We start from the raw sequence: 26761 nt of genomic DNA, 5'->3' as shown, positions 1-26761 counted from the left end.
TCTACTGTTTAACATTCTCTCTCTTCTCCCTCTTCCTCTGTCCCTCTCTCCCCTCAAAAAAAAGTCACACATCTTAAATTTTAGTATATTTTTGAATGTCTGAAGCAATATGATTTGGAGCAAGGAAGAGTACGTAGATTCCCTTGGTAAAAATTATGGCTAAACAAAACCCTTCAGATAGAAAAAGTATTGTATCACTGCCCCAACCCAGAGATTCAACCTTCTGAACTAGACTTGTCATTTTGCGGGCAAAGTTAGGGATTACTATTTCAACAGGTACATTTTTTTGTCTTATTCTTTCTTTCTTTTAAAAAAATGTTTGTTCATTTTTGGAAGAAAGAGAATGCGAGCAGGGGAGGGGCAAAGATCGGGGGCGGGGGGGGGTTGGGTTACAGAGAATCGCTGACAGCTTCGACGCTAAAAAAGCATACCCGAACTCACAAGTCCTGAGATCACGACCTGAGTCAAAGTCTGACGCTCAACCGACTGAGCCACCCAGGAGCTCCTTATTCTTTCTTTAAATGTATGGTTTCCTGTCACCTGCTACATTTAGTAGATTCAAAGAGTTCCCACTAATCTCATAAACCAGTGACTCTGAATGTGGCCCAATCTTTCATAACCTAAAAGCAGAGTGGGTCAGCTGGGCCCTGGCTGGAGAGCTCTTACAGTATCCTCTCCCTGCCTGCATTAAAAAGAGCCCCTTTGTGTCACTCCACCCTCACTTGACTTCATTTAATTTCAGAAAGCATCCCATCTTTCTATACACCAGGCATGGCTGACAGCTACCATCCTAAAGCCCAGAAATACCTGGTTCCTAATCTTAGTTATGAGCTTCTGAAAACTCCACCTCAAACGGATCGTGTTTTTCTACAGAAGCTGAGAGTCAATCAGGGGCTCTGTTTTTGATGAAGGTTCTCCGCAAAAATTGAGATCATCATCAATAAAAATACACAAAATACCATAAGAGCCTCATAATGTAAAATAGCAAATTTATGCTGCAACCATGAAATGAGCAAACTTATGCAATACATCTCTATTATACAATAGCCTTTGCTGTGCTAAGTGTAACCACAGCACATAAAACTCATAAAACTCTAAAATGTCAATAATTGGTCTTAAAATCAATACATTATCTACATAAACATTTCATTTATGGACTTTCTTGGCATCTAGGAAAGGTTTTCTAGGAATAATCTGGATGGCTCAGTTTCTAAAGAAAGCTTTTCAAGGAAGTTAGAGCTTTTTCACTGGCTTTGTTTCCCAGTAGCAGAGAGAAACATTCAAAATCACACCACTGGGGTTCAAATTCTCTCAAAAACACATCTTTGAAAGTTTAGACGTTTAAAATAGTTATTGGTGATGCTGTTTTTCCTATCCTGTTTTATGAGGGAAATACCTTTGGAAGGACTGGATCACCTGGTTTCATAGCACTAATCCCAGTAAACAACCTCTGGGACTTTGATCAGGAATCTCCTCAGTTAATTCCTACGATTATTTTTAAGACCCATAATGCAGAGCCCTGGGAAGGCTGAACTGGTAAAGTATTAATTGGTGTGTATATATAGTATTAATTTCCCACAAAGGAAAAATATTCTCTGCATCCTATCTCACCACCAAACATCCTTTTCTGAGACCCAATTTTCTTCCTACAGTCATTTTAAGGAGTACTTTCCACAAGCACATATGCTACGGGAAGTTTACTGAAATGAGAACTCAAGAAATCCATCAAGTGGGTGGCTTGACCGAATGAACAATCCATTCAGGCCAAATAGCTCAACCCACCACAGGTGAAGGGCTATCAGCATCTTCAGGAGAGGGTGGGGGGTAGGGGGCGTGCTGAGATAGCATCACTGATGGCCCTGCTTTAAGACAAGTTTGCCCTGACCTCCTATCTCAGCTTCCCACCAAATAGCATCATTTCTCTTGCTCTCCATTATCCCTCTTTCTTCTCAATGTGTCCTTTCTGTTCTATGCATCCTCCTTGTCCTGTAGGACTAGCAGAGACTATCTGACTTGTTCACTTCTGTGTTGTGTGATAGTCCAGTACCTGGAGCATGGTAGATTCTCTAGCTTACTTGCTTCTCTCTCTTCTGTGTGCATGGTGAATGAATGAATGAACAAGCCTATAGGATGTCAGAAGAAGCTGTGATTCAAAGTTAATAATTTTATTATATTATTCCTGCCTTGACAAACTGCCCTAGACCCCTTTACCTCTAAAGCTTATTAGAATAACCTCTTTTCTAGGGCACCTGGGTGGCTCAGTTAAGCGTCTGACTCTTGATATTGGCTCAGGTCATGATCTCGGAGTCGTGGAATTGAGCCCCGTGTCAGTTTGCACTGAGCATGGAGCCTGCTTGGGATTCTTCCCCGCTCCCCCCCTCCCCAACTCATTCTCTCTCTCTCTCTCTCTCTCTCTCTCTCTCAAAATAAACTTAAAAAAAGAATAACATCTTTTCTTAATATTATACAATCCAAGTGTTGCTTATGTACTTTCTAAGAGTTGCTTAATTTCACTATGCAGACAGTAAAATGAGTCACTTATTTTTCCAGACAGAGCAGACACAACTTACTTCCAGTGGGAAAAGGCCTTGTTAACTTTGGCGACTCGATGCTTGGATTAATTGGTTGGCCTGAACCCCATATCTCAGGCTGATCTAAAAGAACTGGAAACATAAAAAGAAAATTTCCCAGGGTGAGTCCAAAAAAGAAACATTCCTGGATTTTAGAACTTAAAATGTCAGTTTAAAGATGAGCTTCACAAAATTATCTCCCTCTTGTCTTAGTCTTAGCAAAGTAATTTAGAAGTGTGCTGGTCCTCATTCTTTTCAAGCAAAGAATGGAAATGGCAGTGGTGTGTGTGTGTGTGTGTGTGTGTGTGTGTCTGTGTGTGCACACATAGCTAAATAAAATCTTTCAAAATACAGTATCTGCATTTTCTTCCTGGTTGGTCACTTAAGGACATTCTGAATGTTAGTACATGTACTGGCTCTGTTTTGGGCACCCATTTGAAGATCCAGGCATTAATCCCATCCATGAATGTTCATTTCAAGTTAGTTTATTTAAAGTTTGGTATGAATATGCTTCAAAAATGAAAATGCCTGGGTTCTGTAGAGTGGTTCATATCTTTAAAGGATAGTACAGGGTCTTTAAATAAACCTTTTATGACATCCTAAAGAGAAATGAAATTACCCTAAAAATGTTTGGTAAATATCTTAAGAGAACCAACAAAATAAACAGGGGCTTCGATACCTAAAGTAAACTAGGGAAATTAGGTATTGGGCCTAACGACACTGAACCTAACGTAGCTTCCATTTCTTCTATCTTCTTGTTTTGATTTTTTTTATTGCTATGGTAACAATGTAAACAACTAGGTTTTCTCCATACATATCATTTGCCAGGATCTATGGAAGTACTGCTTATAATTCATTATGTGGTAAAACACAGGCTGGGTGGTTAGTGGGATATGAATTTGAATCCAGCCTCTAAGACTGTAGGAACTTGGGCCAGTCATTTCACCTCTGAGCTTGCCTTCCTTCTGTTTAGAGATAGTAAGAGCAATCCAAGAGTTACTAAAAGGATCACAAGAGATGATACATACAAATAAAACGTACACAAAATGCATATAGCACACTTATCCCAAGGCCAGAATATTATTAAATATTCTAATCCTTACAACACCAGCCTGTGGTTGATTAGTGCCATTTTCAGTAGAAGAAGTAAAGACTAAAGGGATTAAATAATGTGCCCAAGAGCTACCTATTGGTAGCTGAGAGGGGCTGAGATCTGATCCTGGGCGTGCATACATGACTCCAAAATACAAATCTTGCCCCCAGGCCTTATAAGTTAGTGACAGAAGAATCAATGAAATGCAGTGAGAGTGCGTAGATATGAAAGGTTAAGTGCAGATATTGGAAGAGCAAGTGTGCGTGGGCAAATGCTGGAATTTTATCGAACTTTGGGGGATGAAACCACCTCAAGAAAAAGCAAGCCAGGCTCATGGACAAGTTCAGGTGTGTCTCTCCTCTCCACCACAAACACAAAGATGGTCTTGGTTATATTTTGTTTTAATATGAAAGCAAACATTCCCCAAAGATGTGGAGTAGCATTTTTTCCCCATGGATTATATGTGGGACACCACCTCAATTTTCAAAGAACTGTTTTCTAGGGGGCGCCTGGGAGGCTCAGTCAGTTCAGCATCAGACTCTTGATTTCAGCTCGGGTCATGATCTCACGGTTCATGAGATCAAGCTCCATGTTGGGCTCTGAATTGACAGCGCAGAGTCTGCTTGGGATTTTCTCTTTCCCTCTCTCTCTACTCCTTCCCCACTCTCTCTCTCTCTCAAAATAAATAAACTTTTTTTAAAAAAAGAACTGCTTTCTATTTTGTAAATCAGTTTTCCATACAGTTAGGGGATTCCTTTAATAGGTAGATTCAGATGCAACAAATCAAATCCCACCTTTAGTCACTATACAATTATGTCATTGAAAGGAAAAGTGATCATAGCTGAGTTAATAAGACAACTGATAACCCATCGCAAGGCCACCTTTATTTAGGGATTTTAAGTTGTAGACATTTAAATCCCTAAAGGCGTATTTAGGGATGTTCCTTATACATCTTCCTAACTGTATCATTGAAAAATATTTTGATGTGGTTGACTGCTAGCGGTCTTCCAGTATCTATTCTCCATTTCTTCTATAGTTAAGAAGTTCTAGCTGGCCATATGGCACTAAATTCTTTCTGATTGGCTCTAGTTAAAGTGATGCCTGTCTCTTCCAGATTTTGCTTTCACGAGAATTGGCAGTGAATTCCACTGGTCCTCCCTGTCCCCCGCCCCCTCTCCACTTTACTCTCACTGGGAGATGATGAGAGCTGGAGCAGCTCCCGTGGACCCAGACATGAAGACCATGTACTGAGAACAGCAGAACCACCCTACCATCCCTGTATTGTTTACTTTGAGATTGTTAACAAAAGACAGAAATAAAATTCTATATTGTTTAGCTCCCTGTAATTTGGAGTCTCTTTGTTACTATAGTTTAGTTTACTCATTATGCTTTCAAGTCCTGTTGTCCTCAACAGTTAAATTTTATTTCTTTGCCCAACGGTATAAAAAATAACATTTTATTATACACATACAACAGTGCTTTTAAATCAAATGATGTTTTTTAATAAAAACATCCCATATTACCAAACACGGACACTGGAGATATATGCATTGTACGTAAATACATTTCAGAAATAGATTAGATCCCTTTAATAAAGAGTTTCATTTACGTCAGCAAGGTATACATTATTTATAGCCATCCAAAAAAGATGGTTAATTTTAAAAAGTTAAATATTTAAATCTAGGAATAAATGTTTAATGGGTAAACCCAATAAAAATGGCTGAGTTGATAATTTTTTCCAAAACATTTTGCTTGTAAGTTGCTCAATGAATCAAGGTCATTCCTGGGTCTTGAGCCTGCAAACAAGTCTGGTGAGCAGTCCAACTGACACCTCCAGTGACAAGGTGGAGAAGAGACTAAATGTGGTCAGAGAGGCTAGATCACAGTGACAGTGACTGTGACAGGGAGTTTAAGGTCTTGGTCCACAACGATAACTGTTTGGACCCCAGGGCACTTATTCCCTGACTTATTCCCAGTGATTTGTATAGATTTGCAGTAATTCTTACTGACCACTTTTGAGGAGTGAACTTGTTAATTATTTGATATTTCTGGAAGCAAGGTTTCAAATCCTAAAATACTAGAGGTTTGCAAATGAAACTCTTATCCCCATAGCACACCTGGATCAGAACTTCTCTTTCACATGAGGATCTGATGGTACATGGCTCAAGATACATGCCTTTCCTCTAGGTAAGTTATACTTCAATGAAAAGAAAAGTCTATAGAGATACATGTTTTGCCTACCTTCTGTCTTCTGTTCATCAAAAGCTGATTCTAATGGAGGACCAAAGAGGGGAGCAAGGGCCATAGTGTCATCTGGAGGCTTTTTGCTAAATTACACCCATTAAAACAAAACATAGAGAAAGGGGACATTAATGCTAAAAATATATACAAGCTTTCAAATGTTTTTCATGGCAAGGCAGATATATGTGTGCATATTTGGGTACATACATATGCATGTACACAAGCTCCCATGGGGCCAGAAAGTATATGTAAGAATGTCACATGTACTATGGACGAGAGGATTGGTAGGAGATAAGATCCCTAGTTCTCATTGAGGGACCAACATAATGGTCCATTAGAAATAAGCCAAGAAACTCTTTCAAGTCATCAAGATTCTCTATACTTAGAAGAGATAGTACGAGAGATAACAGTTTATTGCAAAGCATTTAGTTTCTTCAGATCTCAAATACCATTTATATTTGTCTGCATCACATCCCTGTATTGTAGCTAATGCAGTTTGTGATTAGTGAAAGTCAGTCATAGGTAGGTTAAGTGAAAGGCACTCAGGAAGTTTGTGTTTGAAGAACTAGGTCTACTATTTTCTAATTTCCATACTCTCTCTCCAATCAACACTCACAAAGACTAGTTATAACCTCCTAATACCTTAAATAGAGCACATCTCAGAAAAAGAAGGACATTGAGAACTCAAGGGGAAGGGTGAAAATACGTTAAATTGTTATCCTTTCTCCTAATTATTACTTAAAATGATTATTAACAAAAGGCTGCAAAATATTCATTTCTTCCCAGACTCTATTTCCCTCACTGATCCTGATGAGTTCTGTGTGTGTAATGGGAGTGAGAGGGGACGGGGTAGGGGGTCAGGAGGAGGGAAAATGAAAAGAATCCAGCTTTTAAATAGAAATAGTAGTCTTTTTGGAAAACAATGCCCATTTGTACAATACTTAACTCAAAGAATAGACAATGCAAAATACAGCGTTTTGCCAAAAACAAAAAAGCAGAATAGATTCTTTTGGTATATGACAGGTGGAATGTATCATGAAATTGAAGCCAACTAAACAGGCTATTCTTCATAGGGAGATATAATCATATGTCAGATCAGCATTCCAAACATCAAAAGATCTGTTCATACAGACTTTAACTTTTGCATTAGAGAGGGGTCTGCACATTCTGATAGTCACTTTGGATGACTATACAGTTCTTCTGTAAGTGTCTGCTTCAGGCTGCACTTGTGAGAAATGATAATACCCTTGAATCATGCTATGGACTCACACATAAAAGCAGGCCCTTTATTAATACAAGTTGAAAGCTGAGCCTAAAGGAGATCTACTTGATTGTTAACAATGTGTGATACCCTATATAAAACACAACTAATGTCTTCCATGCTCACCTCGTAAGTTCTGGAGTTGGTGTGGAACGCCTGGGTCTTGCCACTTCTTCACCTGATGTACAGGACAAAGAAACTTGGTAGGCATATTTTTACTATTCCTTTCTTATACATCTTATGAGCTATGTTTGGAAACACTTAGAGATTTACGTCCCACCAATAAGCAACTCAATATGAAAATTTTGCAAAACAAACCCTCTACCCAGGCAATGCAACAGCCACATATCAGACATATGTAGTAGCATTTTATGTGGCATTTGCAAAACCTAATTAACCAAGGAATTACCATGATAAGCTGTCAAACAGAAGAGCTGTATACTGCAGAGTTTAGCTGAGTAGCCTACCATGCTTCAAATGTCTGCCGCCTTGAGCAGTCCTGCTTCCCAATTACCGTAAGAGAATGCTAAGCCAGGCCATATGTACATAGTACAGGAATCCAGCATTCTTTGCCTGTTCTTTTCTTGAAATGCCAAGAAAATGTTGTATCTTTAACTAGCAGCCCTGAATTTAGAATTCCCTAGAATATGCTATATGCCGCAGAGGAAAATCATGCCCTGCATATATTATAACCTGTATCATATCACTTTGGGTGACTAAAATTTTTATATCAGATAACATTATGAATGGGTAAGTTGCATCTGCCTTCGATTCCTTCTGTCCCTCTCCTCTCCCCACCCCCATCAACAAACACACACTTAATTAAATCCATTTCTAAAGTCAGATGATACAGCAAGAGTTGACAAATATCGGAAGAAGGTAGCAATGCTTTTCCAAAACCATATTCATTTTCAGAATTTAAATATTAATTATTCAGGACCCACCAGGCCCCTTTATCATTACAAGATTTCTTTGCTGCAAAAGTAAAACATTTGTAAACCTTAAAAATCAAGCCCAAGAGTGTATAATTGAAATGTATACATATTTATGCTCCAAGATCCAAGGAACTATTTCTTCTTTTAAATTTTACTCTATTTCTGGTAGCTAGGATATACTTACTGGATAAGTTCCTTTTAATTGCACCCTAGAATTAGAAATAGACACTATAAGGTTTAAGACCACATATATGTTATGTACAATATGTATATTTCTGTCATTGCAATTAAACTGAATTCAGAAATGCAGATGGGGAAAAATGAAATTTTTCTCAGAATTGCATTCAAGTTGGAAATTGTAGACACACACATATAAATCAGTTTTTAATTTTACTCAAGGTTTATAGAGAGAAAGGAAGGGTAAATCATAAGTCTTCTGAACCAGAAAAACCCCTTACCTGGGCAGACTTGGTAAATTAAGCAAATATTGAATAGCTCAATTAAAAAAACAACCTTGAAGCCTATCAGACAAATAAATTCAAGTTTCTCATATGTTTGGTGTTTGAAAATTATAGAATGTATTGGGAGTATTGTCTGCTTTTATTAAGGTGGGGGAGGTCCATAAGTTGTTAGTAAAAAGTCATTAGTTTACTAATGTAATTTTTAAAGACATAAGTGGCAAATGTTATAGGGAAGGAAAACTTGGAGGCATTGCCACTGAATGGACTGTTTTAATCAGGGAGCCAAGGAATTTCATTCTCCTCAACTGCCCTTCCCACCTCAATTTCTTTCACTTGTCTGCCATAGGGCCCACCAATCCACCAACTGAAAGTCATTCCTTTAGCTCCAGGCATCGTGGTACAATAGGAATGCAAACAGCCCTGGTAAGAATTATTGGAGAAGGTATGGTCTAGTTTTTATAATACCCTAGCAGAAACTTATAACAGAAACATTGATTACATAAAAAGTTTTGATTCAAAACTGCTGTGAAAGATTCTTAGCCTGGGGTGCTACCAGAAAAGTAGAGCCCTGGAAGGGTGGCATCACGGGCTTGGAAGGGCCTGCCTTAGGAGAATGAGGGGGACAGAGTGGGGGTAGGAAAGTGCAAGTATAGGAAAGTATTCCAAAGGGTATGACCATGTGTTTGGTGGCTGGTCACAGATACGTTCTCTTCTCTCAAATGGTAACATGAATAACTCAGGATCAGATGTAGGGCCTTTATAACAGATCCAGAAGAAACTTCTTACCTTCTTTCCTAAGGATTTCTCAGAATTTTCTGTCTCATTTTGAACTCATTTATGATACAGGAGCAGTTTCAATCTGAGCAAGATTTTACTAGATGTTTTCTAACGAATGGCTCAATCTTTCACTCTGCATTTCCTGGCTTGTCTTGCCTAATAATACAATCTGTGTGTATGTGCCATTATAGAGAATTATTCCATTGTTAGTAAAGATTTTTGAAATAGAGATTAACTTTATTTACTTTAGTAAGTGAGCATTTTAAGTTAATATGTCTGATTAAGTTAATGTTTTTTTTTAATTAATAAACATTTAAATTAAATATGGTCATTTAAATCAGCTACAGTCATTATGGGAGTTTGGATATAAATTGGTTTTCGGAAAATAAGACTCTGTAGACAAAAATAATAAGAGAACAAATTGTTTAAATGGAATTAAAATGTTGTTCTAGGTTTTGGAGCTTCAGAGAGTCAGGTTTTTATGGGTCTGAAGTAAAGATACCCAGGCTCTACTTCCTAGTAGTCGATCACGAGGTTGGCATTGAAGGAACAGAATTCTCCTAGAATTGTGAGACCTGAAACCCAAGAGACAGGGGACTCCTGAGGCTGTATCGAGGACCTTTTGGTCTCTCTATCCTACCTCTTCCATTAAAAATGTAATACTCATGAAACCAAACAAGGTACAAAGCTTCTTTTGTATTCGTTGGTTCTCGGTGTATCAATTCCTTACTAGACGTTCATTGTTGAGAGGCAGTAAACAAGAAGCCCCTTTAACATTTTTATTAAATACTCCTCATAAGTGAACCATCACCAGTTAAGTGCAAGCAAGATACGGCAGAGATGGGCAAGAAGACTCTGTTGTATAGAAATTAGGAAGAATAATATCAATTTAGAAAGGAACAGATACTCGAATGATCAGCAGCAACAGAAAAGAAAGTCCCATTGTCAGCTGGATCCCGCATACGGCTCTTTGATGGCCTTGAAGTTGCAGCATGGCAATCTAGAGCAAGGTTAAGGCTATGTCGACCACACAAACCACATTCAGGAGAAAGCCCATTGAGTTAAAAACTCTTCTCCTTCCCAAGTGACCACATTTTCCTCTTTTTAATGATTGTCCTTACATGTAGACTGTGAATAAATCGCCTTCATTTTTAATTAGTTAATTCCCTCTTTTTCCTTAAAAAAAAAAGAGTAACTTGTCATAATCTCAGATGTCACCTAAATGCTGGGTAGGAATCAGCCACACCTGAATAGCAGTCCCTGGAGGTGTTATCTTTGATCATCGGCTATGTGATTTAAACAGAGAACCACCAGCTTGTCAGCTGGGCCAGAGGACTGGCGCCAAATAATAACCAATTGATCAAATTGGCATGTGCTCATAGAGGGGATTTCAGAGGGCACTGTTTTCAGTTCCATTTCCTCTCTCAAGGCAGATGGGGGTCATTTCAAACAAAACAAGGACCCTACTTTTTGTTACTTTAAATTCATCATACATTTCAATCTGAGAAAAATGACTGATTTTTCACTTTGAACAACGCAAACTAATACTGATTTGTCTTCAGTGATGAAATACAGACTTATGTGATAACCTAGGAGTATTGACCTGAAAACATGTTTCTTCCTCCCAAGATGGAAATTATGATTATATATTATTAGGTATCAGTGTATACTGACCAACATAGATTATAGACCAGGAACTTACTTCAAATTCAGGGTTAAAAACAATGTGGCTTAAAAATTCTTTCCTTACTTTCTTCATAGCTTTCTTATTCTTTATTATCACTTTGCTGTAAACTTCTATGGTGCTTTTTGGCCAGTCTCCAGGCCTTGCATACACACACATCCATACCCACGCCTGCACGTACACACACACACACACGCACGCACACACACATTTTTCAAATTTAGCACTAGGGTTGGGATACTTATGTATTAATTTAGTTTGTTATGGAAAAGTGCTCTGATAATCTTAAAATATCTTGACACTTATATGATCAGTGGCTTCCAACCAATAAATATAATTCATCTGCTTCATTCGTTTTGGGTCATCATAAATTTAATGGGAAGCCAAACCTGGCCACCTCGCCTTGGCAACAATATTCTCTATACATGTTTAAGGTAAAAATGTTGAGAGTTCTTACCGGGCTGCGCCTCTGTGATCAGCAAAAAGGAAGAGAGAACAGATACCTAGTCAGAGAATGATGGATCAGTCAACAGGCTTGGGTAACAGAAGATTTCATAAACAGCCAACCAAACATACACTCCAAGTAATCAGGCCAAGAAAGACAGGCAGTCATCATGCCTGTGGCTTATTTAAACCATGAAGAGGTTTTGGAGAACCTTACAGAGAAGCTATCTGTGATACAACATAGCTTTGTTAATGGGGTGTACTATTTCAGTGAAGTGTACAAAAGAAAAAAGACAGAAAATACAAGACAATTTCACTGACAGCTTTAAATGTTTTGTCATAAGGAGTTTCTCTCCAGATTATTTGGGGAGGAGGTTTTAGAGACTAGGTACTATAGAGAAAAGTGTTTCCCACACAACAGGGTGTTAGCAAACACCATAGATGTAATGTATTTCCCATGTGATTTGCACTAAATTGGAGCCTCCCCACATCAGACAGTAGGATTAGAAAGACCTCTTGTTTGCCTGGCTCTTCTCTTTGATATCCTATGGAATGAGTGTTGGTGAGGACTTTTTTTTTTGAAGTGTCCGTTCTTGGCCTGGTGATTTGGGCAGTGTCTACCAACGGGTAGGAATGTGATGGAAAAGACGAGGAGCCCCTGACAAGCACAGATGGCAGTCAGGAAAACTGTCCAGCATCAGTAGAACAATGGCGGACCAGATGTTGTCTGTAAGAACACAACCAGCAGACATACGTCTTCTCTCCTTCACTTCTCAAACCTGGTTTATGGCTGCTATCAATTTACCCCAACAAACTCTGATTACTCTCCCTCTTCAGGGTTTTTCCACAGTAACAATAGTGACTATGATGTGAGTAGGGAAAGAGGTTTTTCTCAGAGTTTTGGTTTCAAAATATGGGCTACCCCATGAAGTTACTAGAGGTTATCTACGACCTAGTATTGCCCAGATCCCCAACTCCAGGCCGGAAGTGCAAATACGTAAGTATCCAGAAGGTTGCTCAGATGAAGATGATGGTTCTACTCTCTGGAGGGTGGACAGGAAACAAGCCTCTAGCGTTTTATACCTGGGAGGCCTCCATGGATATCTGGTCCAACTGCCTTTTTGAAAAAGAGGGGAAAGTGAGGCTCTGAGACACACAGCTAGTAAATGGGTAGAGCCGGAGACAGAGTTTAGGTCTCTGGTCTCATTCTTACTTTACGCCGTCGGAGGGCTCCTAAAGCAGAGGACCATGAATGCTTACTTCCTGTCTTGAATGTTTTGTGACAAAACTCATCACTTTGAACATGGTTACTCTAGTCAATTTTACTTATAATATTTGAGACTTTCTCATATGCCTTACGTTCCAGGTTCTGCTCCATATTTTTCTCACCTTTCTTATAAATTTGTCTATATGCGTGTACATAATTTACATAAGATCAAAAAGTCCCCTTATGAATATGTATTTCTAGGCTTAAATTCTTTTATTGACTAATTCATACTGTGTTTTGAGAGGAATTCACTAATGAAAATTTAGATTTTCTAATTCTTTTAATGACCAGACTAAAATTCTTCTCTAAGAAAAAATGTGGGAATATATGATTTTAGCTTCAATTTCATGGCAAATGATTCACTTTTTAAAGGTAGCATAAACTACAGCAAAGAGGGGATTAAAAGTGACACAAATTTCCCTAAGATGAAACTATGAAAAGTAATGTAAAAATAAAATGCAGATTGTACCCATACAGAGGCAGAGCCTTACATACAAAGAAACTTTATTCATTTAAGATTATAGAGAACACTTTTCAAAATAATTTCAATTACATTAATCTCCCCAAATTAAGTCATATCTTAATTTCCAATGAGTTAAAAAACCTGTATTTTTAATCAACAGTTCCTGCTCGTATTTTTTTTTCTAGCGAAAGACAACATCATAAGATAGTATTTCAGAAGGTCCGCTTGCAAAATGCCTTCATCTGGGAAAAACTGTTCAAGTTCATGCAGTCACAAACTTATCATCCAGAATTGAGAAGACCCAGCTAGAAACTGTGGAGAGGTCAGACCCAGAAAGCCTCACAGTCCATACTTAAGAGCTATTTGAAACCTTCAAAAGAAAAATATTCTACACATCAGATTGAAGGGCTTCATATATGTTAATTGTCACCATTAAGGTACATAACGCAGCTGTATATTGGTTCTGCTGAACAACAATTCTGACAGCAAAATGTGTATGAGCCAGGAGAGAAGGGCCTCTGTTAAAAGTTTTATTTTACTCTTCCTCATTTCCCAAGAATGTTGAAGGCTTTAGCCTTCTACCTTTGCTCTACCGATATATGGAATTAGCTTCAAAGGTGAAAGGAAACTCATTCGTGTCTGGTCTCGATAGATTCTATAAGCTGAACACTATGCGTTGAGCGGCAAACTCAGATGGGTGCAGGGCAAGGAGCGGGGTGCTGTCTGTAAGGGCACGTGTCTTTCACAAAGCTTTGGTGAACTCGCCACTAATCGGGTGCACCCACGCCTGCCCTGCAAAAATGTGGGCCTACTGCTGCCAGATCTTCAGAGAAGCGGCACATCCGGATGTTTTTTTTTTTAATTTCAAACATCCTGGCTTTTAAATGTGAGCTAAAGTTGTTTTTAACTACACAAGCAAACAAAACACTTATTCCGTTGTTCAGAACCTGCAGGTGGCCAATTTGTCACTGATTGCAGGCTTCAGGGTCTCAAATAATAAGCTCTCAGTAGATTTTATCTACTGTTCTTATTACTTCACCTGATAACTCAAACAGGGACTTTGCAATTGGTCGATTCATTTTCTGAACAGTTTTCCTTTGTTCCTATTTAAATATTAATTACTCAATTCCTAGATTTCTCTTGATCTTCTGACACATTCTGGAGAAGGTTTTGGAAACATTTTATTATTCCCTCTACTTTTCTGAAAAGAGATAGTTCTGACTTTGTACTTGAGGCTATTTTCAAAGTGGGCATACACTAATAATTTGTGATTTGGTCACTAGAATGAAGACTTTGGTTAGAACATGTTGTATTTCTAAAATGCATACAGTTTGCAACATGAATATGCCTTCCTAAAATAATGTTTCAGCCTGTGTCCTCACAGTTTCCACAGTGTCCTTATTCCACACTAGCTTTGCTTTGTTATTTTTTGCACAAAAGGATTAATTTAAATTCAGCCTACTAGGATACCTTAGTCGTAGCCAATGCGAGTGTTTTAAGATATTTATAAAAAGAAGTAACCAAACACAATATGTCTTGCTCATCAAAATCACTAAATCAGCCTCAGTTTTTGAAGCTTTACAACGTCCTCATTTGCTAAATTCAGTGCTCTGTGGAACCAGAGGAAAATGCGTGAAAAGCTACAAAGCACCAAACAAATATTTTTATACAGGCTAGTCACAGCAAATTCAGTGATTCATGTTAGAGCATTTTCTAGGAAAGAATTAGAATATGTGATCATTATGCTTATTATTTTGATTCCAGCCAATATTCTTACTTGCTTTTAAATGCTTATGGTGAAGGCCAGCTATCGGGCAAACACTTCTCCCCCACCCATATCCAATAGGACTTGGTTGAGATGATCTTCTGAATCTCCATTTGGGAAGAGAAACAAACAGCCTGCTCGATGTCATTAAGACTCGACCAGACTGAGCAATCCATAAGATGGGCATTTCCAAAGGAAAATGAGGGAAGGAAATAGGAGGGGGATTCACCCTTAGAAACAAACAGCTCCCAATGAAAAGGGTTACTTGGCTATGAGGGTTAATGGCTATGAGGACAATAGGATGGAACCCAATGAGGAACAGGGCATTTTTAAGGCACCGCAGGTCAACTTCAGGCCACATGATTCAGTAACGTTTGAAGTGGCCAAATTTGGATAATTCAGAGAAAGACTCAAGGTCAAGAATAAGCACAACCGGCAAAATGTAAAGAAAGGCTACTAAAGCATACCAACACAATTGTATGCCACAAAGGATGTGATACATACTTGACTCTCAGTTACTCAGAGGTGGGCCATTCATCTTAGTATGAGCCATAGTGATAATAACAAGTGCTTATTTTATTTTTAGAAACGAGAAGACATTGGGTTCATATTTTGATAAATTGTAATATTTTGATCTCCTTTTTTGTTCTTTTGTGTCTTCCACTTCTCCTCCCTCCTATCACCCGGACTTCCCACAAGTGTGGTACCCTGCAGGTGGTACGGAGACTGCCAGGATGGGGGCAAAGGACAGGATGACACATTACAGCACTTATTACAGTGTCCACTTAGGTGAGGTAAGTACAACCAACCACCAGCCCCTTCTCGGTGCTCATTAACATGGAAACAGCATTTCCATATTTTCTAGTCAGCCATGTATCAGCATCCTGGGAACGTGTTCCCAATACACCAGGCAACTGAGAAGAGAACAGTGAATTTTTGTTTTTTTAGTGGCTCTGTTTCATTGTTGTCCTAAAATAAACAATGATGTAGGTACATCATAGCAGATTTTTGCTGCCACTAAAAATCACCCACTGACACTAAAAAGGACTGTGGAAGAGTTGTTTTGCACTTTATAAAGATCCTCTTTTTTCGTTTCTGACAACTCCAGAAGGGGACATTTTTCTGATTAGATGAAAAATAAAATAAAAAAGACCCTTTCCTAGGCCAGCTTCAGAAGCCTTCATTCACGGATGCTATCATGTTGTGCATTAAACAAGAAATTAACTTAACAAAGTGTTTGCCTAGCTTATGGTATGTATGTGTAACCTGACTAATCCAAGCAGAAGCTGCAATAAATAACAATTAATACCTAAAATATTTGATCACATGCCTGTTTTTGAGGCAGACATAGATCTTTACAAAACTACCCTGTGGCCCTTAATAACAGGCTTGTAAAATCACTTAGCAACCAACTTCCTTTATTCTGCACGGGGCATAATTAAGCCTTGTCCTCGTTCACAAAGGTTTGTTTTTAAAATTCAAAATCTTGTTTAGGTGTTAAACACAGGCAATCATTGGATATGCAGATGATGAAAGTGAACAGAATAAATAACGTTTGGCCAAAATGTGGAAAGGACTTATTCCTTACCGGACTTTTCCTCTAAAAAGCGTAGCATGAGGAGGAAAAAGAAGAGAAAAATGAGAGAAGTGAAAAGCATTTTCAAGAAGAAGCAGGTCAAGCCTCAGAACAACCTCACTTAAAGCAGCTCTCAAGGAATTGCTCTTCTAATGGTTTCCCCTGGGTGTGCGACACAGTCACTCCTATGCCACTGGCTCTGGCTTGAAGAACGGCAGAATGTGGCACCCCAAAATATGCTACTTTGGTATATTGATCACTGTGAACTGCAAGCATTTGAAAACGGTAAATGCAGGGAGATGCTTTCTCTGAACAACCCTCATCTGTCTAAAGATAAAGCCTCCAAAAGAATTGTCATCAATCCCCTTCCCAGGGGTGTTATCAATCAGGAAGGATTGACTCATACCATGCAGAGGAAACCAGAGGTGGATCCCACGCCCTGACAACTTTGTCACAAACTATTCTTTCCGTCTATTCTTGTAAGAGCTCTTTTACCTTTCCTAAAGATCAGACACTCTCCCTTCAGAGGCCTACATCCCCTCCCCTAATTCAGAATTCTAAAGCCACCTCTTTGACTTACTTATTTTTCCTGGGTGTCTCCCATGTATACAGGAAGTCTCCCATGTATACACTTGTTAATAGACTTTGTTTTTCTCTTATTAACCTGTTTTTTTGTTAGAGTCCCAGCTGAAAGCCTATGTGGGTAGAGATAAAGTTTTGCCTTCCCTGTAAGTTCCAGCTGTAGAGGGCATTGGCGTGGCCTTCATTTGAGCACATTGTAACCTCTCTTTTGAATGCTTTTATCAAATAGCTTTTATCAAATAGATGTGTGCCTTGAAGATAGAAAATTATGCTTTGTGATTTGGAAGATGACATAATTGCAATGCAGCTGAGCATGGTCATAAAACTAATACATGAGATTATCCAGAAACTCCAGTTTTGTCAGGGAACCCGGTACCCATCATCTTCTCTCAAGATACCCTGGCTAGAATCACCAATTCTTTCATCCCATATTTTATGTCTCCCCACTCCCCACGGACATTAGCAAATTACTTTCCTGGTGAGTGGTTGCTGGCCCCTCAGAATGCTCTTTTATTTCCTGGGCAACTGTCTTGGTGAGGGCCCCATGTCTGGCTGATGGTAGAGCTCCACTGGCCTTGTATACGCACTTCCTGGCTGATGGTCCTATTTCCAGTTTTGTCTCCTAAATTCATCCTCTGCTCTACCTCCAGAATTATTTTTCAAAATAGTGAAGTGAATATATTACTCTGCCCTTCAAAAACCTCCCAATCATACAAAAATTAGAACGCATGCTCCATTCTATGTCAGTTAGGCCTTCACGATGGGCTCCAATTTACCCTCACATCTTCACCTTCCACCGCTGTTCTGCATGAAGCTCACACTTAACCTTGGAGGCTCCTGGTCATCTGAATGTTTGCTCCACTCACACACTTCCCTGCCTTCTGCTAGACTTCGAGGCCTTCTCCTTCTCCCTCAATTACAATTTTACTTATTCTTTAAGGTCAGGACCTTTTCTTCCATTGAGGCCTTCTCCAATGTTCCCTGTCAAAATCAGTTGTTCCCTTCTCTGGTTTGATCATAACACATTCCTTTTGTTCAAAAGAACAAACTCATGTTGAAGGTTTTTCTGCTTGCCTGGCATTTATTAGCCTCAGAAAAACCAAGGTACACATTGCTAGCATAATTTTTGCCATTCTTATTTTGTCCTGTTTTATTTAGATGTCTCCACTCGATTATTAACTCACAGTAATGGTCATGAGTGGACTCTCTCTGGTCCCAAACATAGTGCTAGGCACACAGGAGGCATTCACACATGTTTAGGAATTCCCTTTCTAGGGGCCATTAAAACACTATAAAATGCATAGTATCTTTTAAAATACAGAAAGATGAACTGGTCTCTGAAATAAAGCTGAATTGTATATGCCCCAAGGGATGTGACCCTCTTTGTAATGGTTCCTTCACCAGCTCCTATAAATGTTTCAACTTAGCTCCTACTTAACTCTTGGTCTCTCTGCTATTAGTGACCCCAGGGTCGAATACATATTACAAAGGCTCCCAGGAAGTAGCACAGCTTTGTACAAACATTAGTATAGAGCTGTGTGATCAGATCTTGGGGCAGGGGTGGAGAATGTTCTCTCATAGCCAAAAACTAATGCTGCAGAATAACTGAGGGTCAAGATAGGTGCTGACATTCTTGGTGCTTTTGGTCCCAGACCCTTGGTAAGTAGCACAAAGAAATGAAAGTTATTAAGGTCCATGTTCTCAACCTACAGATAAAAAGAAATTCTTGGGTTAAAATCAAATAGCTTTAAAGGAGTTGTCATGGAAGGAGGAGCAGGAGCTTTTGTATATTTAAATCAGCTTAACCCCTTATTCTCTGGATGCTTTTGAGCAGGCTGTACTGCATCTCAATTCCGTAAGGCAGGGATGTAGATTTGTTGCGGAATTGTAGGAATTTGTTGTGGAATAGTTGTAGGAATGTTATGAGAATTAAAAGATGTGGATGATATTGAGCTAATGTTTACTGAGAACCTTTACCTTTACCTTGGTGTCCTTGTTATTTCTAATTTAGCGGTGAGGACAAGGAGGCTTAGATAAATTCCAAGGCCGCACAATTACTAAGGAGCAGAGCTGGGTCTGGTTCCCAGCTTACCTACCTCCCCAGACCCTGGTTGGGGTGGGTCTATGGCACAGATCAAGTCCCCTAAACTGATTAACCCATTCTCAGGGCCTTAACAGCATTGGGATCTAGAAACAATACAGCTAAAAGCTCACAGATCGAACATCCTGGAAAATAATCTTGGGTCTTTCCAAAGAAAACAGTTAAATAATACACCAGGGCTATCTATCAGAGCAGGTCTCAGGGAATGAGCTTTTCAGAACGTGAACTTGTGTTTCCAGGTATGGTTTCAGATCTTGGAATTAAACTGATTGTAAGGTAAATTTCTCAGCCTTTTCCTAGAATTAAATGTATTGAATTAGAATCACAAATGATAACGACACCCCCCACCCCCGCCCCACCACCGCACACCTTCCCAATCCAGACTTCATGATGATTAAACCATTTTTATTCAATATGTTGTATGTTTTAATTGTTAGCAGTTCCAACACCTAGGCTATGAGCTCTGGCTTAAGGACTTCTTCAGAATGTCACACGAATGAACAAAGGGAAAAAAAACCCTATAAGACAATTCTCTTCTGGGGAAAACAAAGATATTAATGAGCTCACAGCATCAGAGTTGATTTTTCATTGTAGAAAAGCTACTAAGAGAACTGGAAAAGAGATGTATACCCCTGGGTGCACTTGTACAGAGAAACTGAATGAGTGAATTTTTGGACTGGACAAAACATATACCTAAAATATAATCAATGAATCATCTCTCATGCAGGGATTGTCCTGTGCTGTGGCTTGAGAAAGAATAATTCTCTGATTTGCAAGCCTTGTTGAAAGGCAGCTCACCCTTACCCTAAACCACTTTCTAGTGCAAGGAGTCATTCAAGTTAGGTCTTGTTGAGGCCTACATTTCTGTGCAAGGGGCTCAAAAGCAACAACATTTACAACTGAACTTAGTTTAAGACCCAGAGCTGAAGCGAACAGAGGTGAATGAAGAAAGTACACAGCAGAGTTTAGTGATCCTCACACAGAGGTTTTGTGCTCTAAATACATCCTTGCACTCTTAACAAGGAACCAGCTGCCATGGGAATTTGGGGCACCAAGTTTCGTAAGAGTGGAACCAAGACACGAAAAAACCAAGTCTATCCTATAAGCTTCTTCAGTCTGCAGCCATTTAACCTTAAAAATAAGATGGCTGTATTTTGGATCTTTATATTTAACGAATGAGATTTGATTATAAATATAACCAGTTCTTATCAGTTATGTATGACAGAAATTAAAAAAAGATAATTCATTTAGATATTTATTGGGTACCTAATAAAGACAAGACACTACTCTAGGTATATTGCTGAACAAAACAATAGGAACAATGGACAAAATGCTCTAATAAGCTTATTCTGGGGGCCAGAGGAAGGAGATAGGCAATAAATAATAAACATAATAAAGAAGCAAACTATCTTGGACTTCAGGAGATGCTAAATGCAATTTTTAAAAGTAGAGCAAATAAAGAGGTTTGGGAATGCCAGGGTAGAGAGTTTTATAATTTTTCAATAAGGTAGTCAGGGTAGGCCATTGAGAATGTGACTCTAACAAACTCCTGAGCCTGAGAGGGACGTCACACTGTGGCCATTTGGAGGAAGGAGGCTCAGCCAGGGAGCCAGGTTAGAGTGGAATGAAAAGGAAGAGTGGCAGGTGGTACCCTGCAGGTTGGGGGTGTCCCCACCATGACGGTCTTGAAGGCCACTGCAGAGATTTTGGATTTGTTCTGTTCCACTGCAGCGTATGGCCGTTACTTAGCAGGAATTCTCTGGTGTGGGGGTTTAGTAACTGTTGGTTGCCGAGAAGAGCCATAGCTGAGACAGATGAAGCCATCTCAGAAAATGCCTGGATGTGACATACGCTGTCATTTTCATTACTCTTTGGAAGCTGATTTTGATTCCCTAAGTATCAAGTTAAAAAAATAAAACAGAGATGGGTTTCAAATAGGTTAGGAAGTGGAAAGGAGTTTGTACTGGGCAAAACAGAGTGAGGCCAGTGCATCTTGCCTTCCCTGTCTGTTGGCTGCTTCAGGATAAGAGTTCAGATGGGCTCACTGGCCCTGTACCACTGTTGTGCTGGTAGCCGATTCCAGTGATGGTTCCTACCTTCCATGGGCAGTGAGGGGCTGTGTGTTAGACAGAAAAAAATCTCACCTATACTATATTCTGTTCATTATGAAATTTCCCCCAGTTGCCGAAGAAACATTTTCTGACATAATGAATTTGAGTGATTCATACTCTAAGAGGTTTTTTTTTCCTAAAACAATTAAAAAGTACATCTATTGCTGTAGATTATTTCAGGCACTAAAAAAAAATTCTCCTTCAAGGGACTTTTTTCTTATATTGTTATACTTATTTTTATACTGTGATTCGTACAGTTACAGAAACTTCTTAGTACAAAAATAAATACAATAGTATAAAAAAGGTAAGACAGTATGTACCACTAGGTGACTGAAACCTGAGGCTTTAGTTTGGAGAACAGGGGCGCCTGGGTGGCTCAGTTGGTTAAGGGTCCAACTTCGGCTCAGGTCCCGATTTCACAGTTCACGAGTTCGAGCCCTGTGTCAGGCTCTGTGCTGACGGCTCCAAGTCTAGAGCCTTCTCAGAATCTGTGTCTCCCTCTCTTTCCCTGCCCCTCCCCCCTCACACTCTGTCCCTCTCTCAAAAATAAATAAACATTAAAAAAAATAGGTAAGAGACAGACATCTCACTGGATATGTGGGTTCAGGGGAAGAGAATTATGACAAAATACTGGCACTCAGAAAAGAAGAACATGTTAAGTTAAACTTTAAAAAAAGAACTTGCACACTGTAAGAGAAGAAAGAGAGTTATTGTTCGTATTATTCATCCATCCAATATTGCAGGAAAATGGGTGAATTGCAAGGGGAAAGATCAAAGAAATGGAGAGCCATAAATCTGCTCTCCTTCTAAAATGTGAGGGATGTACATTGCATTTTGTCATAGCAAAATACCAAGCTCCATTTCATTTCCCACAGTGAAGAACATCCATCCATCCACCCAAGTATTTTCTAAGTACCTCCTACGTGTCACTCAATGTTGTAGGTCTTGAGGGAAAATGTTGTAGGTCTTGAGGGAAGGCTCCATCCATGGGCTAAAAACCTGAGGGTCTAGGTTCTTACTGAATCAATCATAAAATATACTGTTACAAACTTATTTTCCAAATCGATTGCTTCATTACAGAGCCCGATCTACTCCCTTTAGGTCCATCAGCTAATAAAAATAGTTTTACATTCAAACTGTATACCAGAAGGACCAACACAACCAAGGCAGAAGAACATAATGATATAAAAATTAGCCTTTTTGATGATAATTAGCACTGTAATTAAAAGCATGCAATTCAGGAATTTCCTGCCTCTGGTTGAGGACATATTAATATTTTTATGTGTCAAAATTGTGGCTATATTGTCTCACTTAGATTTTAAGCTGGTAACAGAAATTGAGGATGTTAGGCCTCTAATCCTGGTGATCATGTTTCTGAAACTGCCTTCCCCAATCAGATCTAGTTGTCTGAGATAGAACAAGATGGAAGAATCTGGAGTTATGCAAGGAAATTCTAATTCTTACCCTCACAACATGGAGCAAAAGACCATGTGCTCAGAGGGCCCAACCAACATTAATTGGCAAAATAATGACAAAGGCAATCCAGATTGAATTCACATTCTGCCCATTTTCTAGAAGATAAAAATATCCAACACACAGATTTCTTCTTACCAGCACAGGATGGGCACGAAAAGTATGGAAAAATGATATTTTTTTCCTAAAAAAAATAGTAATAAAGAACAATAAGTCTCAGGTGTGAAACTAATTCTTCTGCAGTCCATGGCTTATTAGAGTGTAGGAAAGAGAACAATATGTTTTGAAAAAGGAAGGTCCTACTCATTTCATCATCTATCCTTCTCTGTAAGGCCAGAAGAAAAAAAAAAAGAGTGACATCCTACGTGTCAACTGGATGATTTTGATCAGGGTGCCTGCAGCTCTGTCTGGAGGGGGCTTCTCAGAATGCATCAGGGATATGGGATCTGGTCACAGTGTTTGCTCAGTATTTGCAATGGGGTGTGGTAGCTTATATATCTGGTCTAGATCCAACTGATCATGTGTGCCCTGTGAAGCTCTCCTTAAAGAGTAGAACCCAAGCTCACCCTCTTCCCTTCTACCAGCTGCACTTGAGGTCTGTGCTGAGCACTTAGCATCAGAATGCACTCCTTAGCCTCTCCTTGCACCCTGCAGCAATCTTATTGGGAGCGAATGGCAGTGTGTAGGAGACTGGAGCTCTCCTCCCCCACTGATGATTCTTTGTTTTTACTGAACTCGATGGGGTGCTGAACCTTCTGCCAAAGTGAGCACAGGAAAGGGGGTGGTGTTACCAAGCAGCAGCAAATTCATGGATTTCACTCACTGGCAGGCTAATTTGGGGGTGGCAGGGTAGGTGGGCCACCTGGAATAGGCAAACAGCACCAGACTTTCTCCAGTTCAAAGCTATCGCCCTCTCCCCATATTTTTTGATTAAATAACTCTGTTATGGATTGCAAAGCACCAGGAATAAGCTTAAACTAATAACTCCTTCTGAATGCCACGCCATATTCTTTAATTCCTGATAGCACTGAATCTTATAGGGGAAGGGGAGAAGGCACCAACATATATGCCAGGTGAGGTCAACACCTGCTCCTACATCATTTTGCATGCCTGTGTTGGGTTAACAATTGGTTTGATATTTGGATATCAGCCCTCTTCTCCTTGACTTTGCTCAAGTCCTCCCTCTCTATTTTTATATTCTTTCTCACTCTTGCAAATGTCTTAAAGAAAAGTGGAGATGAAAGGGGAGCTGATACTTATAGACCCCCTCCTGGGAGACAGGCACCTAACTGGGCATAATCTCTTGTTCTCTTCACATTAGTCCTGCAAGAGGATGGATATTCTTGTTCCCATCTTATAGATTTGGGGTCTGAAGCGTCATGTTAAGCAACTTGCCCATGGACACAGATAATAAGATATAGACTCAAAAGCCTGTGTTCTTCCTACTCAACCAATGTGCTTTAAGGAAATGTTCTCTTTCTTGGTCTCCTTGCTATAACCCCAAACTGCCCCTAAAACAGAAAGCTTTCCACAGAGGCTCTTGAGTCAGAATACACAGTAGAGTATTCACCCTTAGAGGGATTTAAAGATAATGGAATTATAGACCCTTACTCTGTAGATGAAAATAACCTACTGTGTTTTTAACTTGGCAGAAAGGAGGCAGACGCTGAAGGTCAAGTTCTGGTCCTCAGACTTTCAGCAGCGTCTCTATCTTTCTGAGTTAATTTCTTCTGTAAAATGTGATGATCACCACCTCTCTGCCTGCTTAGTAGTGTGGCTGCTCATTCCATCTTTCTGATTATGACAGCATATATAAACTGTAAACTATTATTATAATAAACCTTCAACATAAAAAATGCTGACTGATTAGGAGAACTGAAAAATGTGAGCCATATAAAAATGAGGTGTCATTCCTTAACATTTAAAACAAAGGTGCCTGAAGTGTTCATATAAAATGAGAGACTTTTAATAAACTAGAAATCACACATGACACAGCAGTAAGGCTGCCTGAACTGTCAGCTCAGCCTTGCTCTCTTGTCACACGGAATGGCTAGGAGGTACTGTAGAACGTATGTCCGTGGATGGAGGGGGAAGAAAGCCTGGGAGGTGGGCTTCTGAGTTGGGATCAAGAGCCCTGAAGGGCCCATCAAATTGATAGCCTTCACTATCACTTTGGTTTGTGGGTACTCAGAAGTTGTATGCAAAATGTTTTCGATGAGCTAATGAACTTTGAATTTTTCCCCTGCAAAGAGACCCAATAGCTTTCATCAAAAGTAGTAACATAGTGGGTAAGGGTTCTGAATCAGAACCAGATCTTCTGGGTTTAAATCCCAAGAACTTTGCTTATTAGCTCTGACATCGTGGGTGAACTTAATTAATACTTCCATGCTTCAATTTTCTCATCTGTAAAATGTGGGGAGTAATAGTACCTAGTTCATAGAGTTGCTATGAGGATAAATGAATTAATATGTGTGAAGCATCTGACACACAGCACTCAAATTTTCACAGCTGCCACCACCACCACCATCAGCATCATGAGTTTTCAAAGTGGTCTTAGAGGATGTTGACAGGTATTCTCCATGAATACTCTTGTTGTTCTGATTAATAATAGGTATGATTTACTAAGGTTCTTAGCTTGCCCCTATCAGAGAACTGATGTAGCAGTATAAAGATTATTCACCTCAGTCAAACTCAGGACAACTCTGAAGGGACAGCCTAGCTCTAGAGTTCCCATAGGGTCAGCTCAGGGTGCTGTTGGGCATGCAATACAGCTTAACTTCCCCTTCTACCCACCTTACCCCATAGGAGTTGAGCCCAAGGTCACTCCTTAATAAATAAGTTGCACAGTAAACTTGGAGTTGGAAAAGGAGATGGTTTGTCCTTTGTTAATCCTCTAAACAGCACAGCTACAATCAAGGACAAAAGTTACACAGAGATAGCATTCGGGCTTACTAATGTCTTTCAATAATGAAACAGCCTGCCTCAAAAAAGCAGTGTACTTTGCAAGACAGAAGAAGCACTATTACTATTGAAAGGGTCAGTATCAACCAAACAAGTTGGTATTTTAGTGAAATTTGTTTCTGTTTATCTGCTCCTGGCTAGCATGTTGCATAGCATCACTCATATTTAGAATTTAGTGATTAGAAATTTTTACAAGGAAACTTCCTGGGTTCAGTAGAATCTGGGGATAATTTGAAGATAAATGGGGAAAAAATCCATTTCCTAATGAACTCTCAGAAGTAATCTGAGATTATTTAAGATACAATGGCAGAAATTGTCAATGCCCACCACTGTTCATTTACTCCTTTGTCTTTACCTAACAGAACCCTGCCAAAGACTACATTTCCCAGACTCCCTTTTAGCTAATGTGGCCATGTGACTAAATTATGGCTAGTGGTAGTGATGTTTGCAGACTCTGAGTGAAATCTTTAAAGGAAACCACGTGCCTTTTACTTTCTCTTTCCTTCATCCCAAGGTTGGAACATGGAGTCGATTGATGGGTGGTAAGGCAGCAGTAGCCTCAGAAAGGTGAACAGTAGTTTCTGGGTTCTTGAATAACCTCTGGACTAGGACTCAATTATCCATCTGAGGTGCCTACCAGTTTTGACTTTTACATGGGAGAAAAGTAAACCACTTATTTTGCTTAAGCCATTACTATTTTCGTCTGTGTTAAAGCAGCTGTACCAATATTCTAACTTGTACAGATACCAAACCAACAACTAAAATCTAAGTGCTGTTCATTCTTTGCCCAATCAACATAGTATCAGGAGACTACACTATGAAAAGAATAGAAATGAACATACTTGCCTGTGAGTTAACACTTACATCACCCCCCTCCTTTTTTGGTGCTCTGCCTTATCCTGGCCCACATTATATTTTACTTCTGTATAAAAATCAAGGGCCAAGGCAAGATCTGGACTGAAATTATGTTTATTTGTCTATATAGTAGGATTTTTG

At 39.3% G+C, this 26761-nt stretch overlaps 1 protein-coding gene across 1 annotated transcript in view; it reads right to left on the bottom strand.

Moving 5' to 3' along the window:
- SGIP1 (SH3GL interacting endocytic adaptor 1) overlaps positions 1–26761 on the bottom strand; it is a 200121-nt gene that overhangs the window by 66323 nt on the left and 107037 nt on the right. The window contains 5 exon segments of the mRNA XM_042997502.1: positions 2571–2663; positions 5905–5990; positions 7292–7343; positions 8285–8309; positions 11480–11491. Coding sequence (XP_042853436.1) covers positions 2571–2663; positions 5905–5990; positions 7292–7343; positions 8285–8309; positions 11480–11491 — 268 coding nt within the window.

Source organism: Panthera tigris, chromosome C1 (assembly GCF_018350195.1).
Source record: "Panthera tigris isolate Pti1 chromosome C1, P.tigris_Pti1_mat1.1, whole genome shotgun sequence".
NCBI lineage: Eukaryota > Metazoa > Chordata > Mammalia > Carnivora > Felidae > Panthera > Panthera tigris.
The sequence above is the reverse complement of the archived record's forward strand: the minus strand, read 5'-3'. Positions and strand labels throughout refer to the sequence as shown.